The 7,215-nt window shown below is 41.7% G+C and overlaps 1 protein-coding gene across 3 annotated transcripts in view; it reads right to left on the bottom strand.

Moving 5' to 3' along the window:
• csf2rb (colony stimulating factor 2 receptor subunit beta) overlaps window positions 1-7,215 on the bottom strand; it is a 60,070-nt gene that overhangs the window by 2,515 nt on the left and 50,340 nt on the right. Inside the window, exons 4-16 of one of the 3 annotated variants that reach the window (XM_008415669.2) lie at window positions 6,988-7,193; window positions 5,957-6,077; window positions 5,692-5,867; window positions 5,447-5,601; window positions 4,586-4,730; window positions 3,979-4,111; window positions 3,747-3,901; window positions 2,718-2,848; window positions 2,408-2,591; window positions 2,181-2,277; window positions 1,990-2,056; window positions 1,129-1,208; window positions 808-1,051 (exon numbers count right to left, since the gene is read on the bottom strand). In XM_008415669.2, the coding sequence (XP_008413891.1) occupies window positions 808-1,051; window positions 1,129-1,208; window positions 1,990-2,056; window positions 2,181-2,277; window positions 2,408-2,591; window positions 2,718-2,848; window positions 3,747-3,901; window positions 3,979-4,111; window positions 4,586-4,730; window positions 5,447-5,601; window positions 5,692-5,867; window positions 5,957-6,077; window positions 6,988-7,090 (1,791 nt within the window). In that variant the 5' untranslated portion in view covers window positions 7,091-7,193. The remainder of the gene's footprint in view (window positions 1-807; window positions 1,052-1,128; window positions 1,209-1,989; window positions 2,057-2,180; window positions 2,278-2,407; window positions 2,592-2,717; window positions 2,849-3,746; window positions 3,902-3,978; window positions 4,112-4,585; window positions 4,731-5,446; window positions 5,602-5,691; window positions 5,868-5,956; window positions 6,078-6,987; window positions 7,194-7,215) is intronic. The other 2 variants (XM_008415672.1, XM_008415670.1) reach the window with 2 other exon arrangements.

Below are 7,215 nucleotides of genomic sequence, written 5' to 3'. Positions count from 1 at the left end.
CAGCTTAAGGAAACAGAAGGCTAGCGCTAAAACGAAACGCCAGAGCAAAAATACCAACAAAAAGGTCTGTGGAAGTTAGTAGGGCTGCTACGGAAGAACAGACACCAAAATGACAGAAGATAAATCTCAGCTTATTATTCATATGTACAAGCTAGCTTGAACACTGTAGCAGAGCTGGATACCAATTTAAAAAGTATTTTTCAGTATGTGCGAGACTTTTGACACGCTGCCATCAAAAATTTATGAATCCGGTCACTAGAGCCAATAAAAACCTAAAAAAAAAAAAAAGTATGAATCCCACAGATCACTGAGCTTCTGCATTGTGACATGATGTTTTTCTCTAAACTTACAGAAAACCTGCTAAGCCCGGTGGTTGGGTGCCAGGGCAGTGGTTGATCCAGCAGCCCGTTGTGTTTTTGAGTTATAAAAGTTGACACAAAATGTTAAAATATCACTTGATAATTATGTTATTGAAAGACTGGAAGATTAATATCTGAACAGTAACCATAAAGTCTTAAAAAATACAAACATTTTATAAAGACTTAAATAAATAGCCTGGCACTAGTAAAGACTGGTGGCCCGCCAGGCTTATAATGCACTAAGTTACCGTCTCACATTATGTCTTTTCTATAAATGATTCATCTGACTAAAGAGGTCTTAATGAAAGAGCTGGTGAGTCAGTGTCTATAATTGACTTGCTGGATTTTCAGGAAAAATTTTTTATTATTTCCATTTGATTCCTTATAAAAATGCTAAGTACTCCTTTATTATTCAGTTTCGGTTGTTCTTTTTGTGAAAGTAGCTGACCTGACAAAAGATGTACGGCCCGCTGAAGCTCATGGACGACGTGTCCGAGCCGTGAACGTTATCAAGAGGGGAGGGGAGGTTATCACAGTTCCAGCAGCTCCTGCTCTGATCGGCGCACGTCGTCTCAGTGCTCTTGTTCGGCCAAAGCAAAGCTTCTGAGGAGCTGCAACAGGGGAAAAGGTGCATATTGTCATCAGCCCCCTCTTTCTTCTCGATCGCCACGGCGGCAAAGTGCAGACATTGGCTATCAACAGAAGAATGCATCCTGAGTTGTTGCTGCATTCGTTATCTGTCATGTGAGTAAAGTGTGAAATTTAGTACCAGGTCGATACGCGGTCGAGGTTCTGCACGCTACAAATGGACGTCTTCTCGCTCTGCATGAGGGTCGGGGACGAGGAAGTCTGAATTGGAAGAAAACGTGGAAATGAAGCAAAACTTAGTTAAGCTCTCACAAAGCAACACTTGTTCAAAAAACCAACAGAAAAACAAAGTCAGTGTCATGAGTTTGGAAAGCCATTTCTAAGACTTTGGGATGGAGCAGTGGCGAAGGTTCAACCAGAATTACTCCAAGAGCGCATCAATGAGTCAGACACATCTAAAGGTCTGCAGGCCTCACTGCCTCAGATAAGGTCAGAGTTCATGATTCTTTAACTGGGCATAAATGGCCTCCATGGGAGCATTCCGAGATCAGAACCACTGCTGACCAAAATGAACACAAAGACCCATCACACATTTACCCAAAGAAATCTTGATGATCCCCAAAGATTTAGGGGAAATTATTTAAGGAAGATGTACATCTGACTAGAGGCTCACACAGAATTTCATCAGTCAGTCAGACATGGAGGTAGTGTGAAGCTTTGCTTCTTCAAGACTCGCCTTAATTTATGGAGTCATAAATTCTGCTCTATAGCAGAAATCTTTTGGGAGAACGTCCAATCATCAGTTCAGGACCTTTAGTCCAGTTAAGCTGTGGTTCTGCAGCAGGACAGTGATCTAAATGACAGTATTAAGACTCAAAAACACCAAAATTAAGTTTTTGAGTGGCTGGACGCAATAATAATACTTAAAAAGATAAAACTGAAGAAATTTATAAGGGGGCAAATGCTTTTTTTGCATTGCTTTATACACTATGTGAAAAATCTGTAACACTTTAGTCACTTTAAGAAAATAATCCAGTCTCACCTTGATCTCAGACAGGATCTTGCTTTTGCCTGGAGAGGGAACCGAGTCCACCCACATCACAACTTCCCTTAATGGTGAAAAACATAAATGGGTGTTAATTTAAAACAAACCATTTAAATATAAAAGGATCAATTCTGACTTCTGTTTAAACTACATTTTACACGTTGCAGTCAACGTAAAGCAGCGCTTACTTCCGGCAAACTGGAACGGTGTGGTACAGAGTCAGAAAGAGCGCGACTGCAATCACGCCACAGAAGAAATAAATCAGTTTGGAGACGGACCAGGCGGCTGTCGAGGAGCAGAAACCAGATTAAATAGGTGGTCCTGTTCATATTACCATCTGAAGCTTTTTTTTTATTTATTTTTTTTTTTCAAAGCACAAAACGGCAGGAAAACATCAACACTGCGCCCACTGCACCTTTATTCGAGGTCCAGTTCGCAGGTTCAGACCATTCTGAGGGGATTCCTTCGTATTTGGAACCTTCTCCAGGGGCAACCAGTGACCTCACTTGCACCTCGTAGTCCTGGAGCGGCACGAGGGACGTTCCCAGGAGGTTCACCCATGTGGACCCCTCGGAAATGTCCAGCTGCACGGAGGACCCCTGGCGGCAGAAATGGACAAAACACACAACCTCTGAATATTCAGGCCCGTTTTCCAAAGCTGCTGTGGTGATTAGCAGCTACAGTGGAAAATGGGAAAATAAAACAGAGACGTAAAATCCTCTGACCTGATCTGAGGCCTGGTAATACCGGACCTGGTACAACAGCTTTGTAGCTGCCTCAGCTGGTGGAGACCATTCCACAACCCAGTCACCGTTATTCTCCCTCACTTTCACCTGCACTGGCGAATTGGGATGAACTGTTGAAAAAATATAAGATAAAATAACTGTAGCTTGAGTGAAAATGTAGGGTTTAACAGATCCCATCTTTGTCGCTCTTTTGAAAATATACTCTGCATAACCTCACCATTTGCATCGTATACAGTGTTTTGCAGAAGTTAATTTGTTATTACTGAGTGGAAGCAAAAGTTTTGTCGTTTTTCACTTTTAGAAATCAGCAACCTTTCCTCTCTTAACCCTAAATAGTACATAACTGTCTTCCCAAGCCACTAAAGTAAACAAGTGACAGCAAAGTCCAAATGCCTGCGGCACTTTTAAAATTTTTACAAGAAAACGGTGTATTATCTTCCTTCTAATTACTCGTTATGTTATTAACCAACACGTTATGTTTTGTACGTCTATTACACAAAACACTATTAATATAAGTCAGGGATTGTGATTGTGATCTGACAAATCGTGAAAAAGGGACGGAAATATATTTGTAGAACACATGACCGACTTCAAGGTTGTATGTTTTGTTTGATGCAATCATTTTTTTCCTCCATTTATTTTTATGTGCATCATATATAATATAGTACAGGTATATATATATATATAAAAGAAAAAAAATGAATGTGATGTCTAAAAACGTCCACTAGGGGTCGGTATTTAACATAGTGACCTACCAGCGACTAAATCCCAAGTTATCCAACTGATCAGTCCTATGTACTGATTTAGAGGTAATGGCACAAATCAAACACTAGAGGGAGCTGTACAGCCACGTCACGGACCTGGTTAACCGCTGTTTGTCTGCACTGCTTCCTGTGGTCTTATCTCCCCCTTGTGTGTTTTTAATTTAGCCTGATATGCTCAGATAGGCACAGAGGGACTTCCGCCACTGCTGCCACTTCTCACCTCCTCTGTATTCTCTGTACTCACTGTGTTTGTGCGATTGAAAAGTCTTGGCGTTGTGTGCCGGCTGGAGCTTCAGCTGCAGACGTTCAGGGTCTACATCGGTGAGAGGACAGCTATACCTCACTTCTGTCCCTCTGGGGTCAGAACTCACAGCTGGGTTCACACAACAATCCTCAAACCTTTGAAGGATTTGACGTTCGCGTCAGTTCAGAAGCAGAGGAAGGCGGGCGCGTCTTTGGCTTTGAGTTTGACTTACTGTGCTGTCGGGTCGCGTTGACATTTCAGCTGGTAGGTGACGAGATAAGCTAGCGCTCTGCTCACCTCCCAGCTACACGTCACTTCCTTCTCTCCATCCAGAACACAGTCCAAAGAGGGAACCTGCCCGAGGTCTGATGTGAAAGGGAAGGAAAACGATAGTTAAACCACACAGCTGGAAAACACCAGACGTAGTTCCCACAACCAAGAAAAGACCCAGAAGATTGAAGTTTGAAAAGAAAGCAAAACTGTTTGTTACGGAATCATTTTACCGGGATTTTATGCAGAAGACCAACAGAAAGTAATACGTAATGAAATACGTAAAAAAATGCTCATGTGGTTTGATTTATGTTTAGTCCCTCGATGCCAGTACCGGACCTGTGATCTGCTGCAGTTACAGCTGTTAGTTTTTAGTCTGAGCAGTGACCTCTGACCTCACAGCTCAGAGGTCGAGTCAGAGCTGTTGGACCACATATCAGACTGAAATCCTGCTTTCACACTGAAAATGTGTGCTCTCGGAATAATGGCAGAAAAATCCCCCATATTGCAAAGTGACAAAGTGTGAAAAAGCTTAAAAGGTATTTATGGTCCCTCTTTATTTCACTCACCATCTCTGGTTTTCCAGCTCGCCACAGGACTCCATTCGCTCCACCAACCCACGCCAGCCCTGGCTCTCACTCTGGCCTCGAATCGATGGCCGGGAAGCAGCTTCTGCCTCTCCAGTTTCACGCTGGTGTCTGCCACAGCCTCAGTCTGAGTAGACGGGTGTGTATTTTACATTAAAAACAAAATTTAATAAGCACTGATGCACTGTCTATGTCTTCTTATTGTCTATTATGAGTAGGCCGTGGGCACAGAGTTGGCTACCATTGAATCTGATTAGTCAGCCTCCCTGGCCACACCCACCAGAACGGCCAATCAGTTTGTTCATATCATACTTTGTTTACACGCCATGACAGAAATGCTCCTTTTGCTGTTTGTTGTTGACAGTTTCAAGATTATTATTTTTTTAAAATGGGACATTAGACATGAATTAACATTTACATGAGAGCTAAGTGGCTAATTTCCATTGCTAGTCCCATTGGCAGGATACTGTGCAACAAAAACTCTTCATAAAGCCAGTAATTAAGCAGTTGTTAACAATTTCTAGTAAATAATTTCAGTAATTTTCACTTTAAGTTGATAAATAAGTTAAATAGAGTTAGCATAGTGGTAAAAATAGAATTAAGTTTATGCTACGGTAAGCTAATCAAGCTAATCGTGCGACTAGAAAAATTAGCCTTTGCCCTAAGCAACTGCTGTAACAAACAAATCCATGGGTTTTGTTTAGTAAAATAAATAGTTTGGTTATTGAAGTATTGGCCATTTTAGTGTGACACTCTTCTCTACTGTATTAAACAAAAAAACAACTCAACACTCCCCTGCTGCACAGAACGATAATGTGGTGAATTGTTGTGTGTGTAGCTTACGGTCCACCCGTCCTCGGCCTGCGTCCTGAAGCTGAGCTGATACGAGAGGTTCTGGTTCAGAGAGGACAATGGAGAATACGGGCTGGACCACCTCAGCCGGTAGCTGCCATCGCTTTCCTCAGACGCAGTCAGACCCCCAGGCGGACGTGCCCTCACTGTGTAACACCACCAAACAACACCACCATCACTCTAAGGCTTCGTTTTGCTCTACTTAAGCTACTACAGTACATCTAGCTGTTGCTCACGGTGCTGAACAAGATCCAGAGACGAGTGTTTGGAAGACGAGCAGAGGCTTGTTGTCTGGTTGTTCATGAAGAAGACAGCATGGTTGGTTCCTATGCCAAGCTCCGAAGTTTYATATCTGCACTGGACAACTCCATCCTCGGTTGTTTTTTCGTCTTTAAAAGGCACACAGGGCTCACTGCATAGATAYAGATGCCGATCTGTTAGAGTGAATATGTACACAAGGTAACTTCTATAAATGTTGCTCTTGTCCAGTCAGCTGTTTACCTGCTGCCTTTGTTTTCCCTCAGCCAGACCTGCAGAGTCGTGTTTGTCGGCGMCTTCCATTTGCAGTCCACATGGGTCTTGTAGTTATTGTGGCATTGCAAGGACTGCAGCCAAGGCGACACTACAGAGCGACAAGGAAGAGTCAATCTATTGCTAATAACTCATGACTCAGGAAATGTCTAATTTTGGAATTTTGCAATCCCAAATGCAGAGGCGGCCCTAGCTTGCTTGGCGCCCTGGGCAAAACACCTTTCCGGCACGCAAGATGCCGCCGTCGAATACGAGGGGATTAAAGAGTCAGGTCAGAATTGTTTTAACCCCCGAACCGTCACCCTGAAAAGGTTTATATCCAGAATTTTTTAGTAATTAGCTTTTCTTGAGTAGCTTATTGGTTAGATAAAAAAGGTTTTACCATACTGCACCTTTTTTTTTTTTTTTTACTTTTATTTCAGTAATTTTACCATGAAATGTCTACAGTATGAGTAGCTTCACTGAATGAAGAACAAACATATTTTAACCAAAAATTAACCAGACACAGACACACACCTGCAGTTTTTCTTAAATTTTTGTTAGTGTTATGCTGATAGAAATTGATTTGAAAATGTTTTTTTGCCTGCTTTTGTTATTTTGTAATTATGTTGCTTGGTTTTGATCTTCTCCAAATAACTTTATATTTTGTTCTGCCTGATTATGTAATTTAAAAATATAAAATGATTGATGTTTTGATCAGTTTACTCGATATGTGAGTCTCATTTTTACCAAACACTTTTTTACTCTTAATTTTGTAAACGGCTACTTGTTGCTTTTACATGAGTAGAAATATGTTGAAGTCCTGCTACTCTCACTTGAGTACTAATGTTTTTGGGTACTCTACTCACCTCTGCTTCTATGTAATTCAATTGTCTTGTAATTATATTTGCCAGTCAATTTAAAATGATTAAGAAAGTCTCACAAATTTGTGAAACACGCTTCTATTCTTTTTGCTGTTTTGAAATGATTATTATTAGTATTTATTTCAGACGTATACTCACTGTCGTTTGAGCTGCTGCTGTCATGAACGCCACAGCGATCCGGACCAGAGAGGAGAGCCGGGTTCGGGAGAACCAACCACATCAAGACCTGGAGGAGAGCCATCCCTTCAGGGGCCACGGAACCGCGTTTCTTTTCTTTTTTCTGATCCAGATCAGCGGCGATTCTTTCACATCGTCAAGACGCTCTTGCCTCAGAGGTGAGGCTGCTTTTTAGTTTTTTTTAATATA

Source organism: Poecilia reticulata, linkage group LG8 (assembly GCF_000633615.1).
Source record: "Poecilia reticulata strain Guanapo linkage group LG8, Guppy_female_1.0+MT, whole genome shotgun sequence".
Lineage (NCBI taxonomy): Eukaryota > Metazoa > Chordata > Actinopteri > Cyprinodontiformes > Poeciliidae > Poecilia > Poecilia reticulata.
This window is presented reverse-complemented; position numbering and strand designations above follow the sequence as displayed.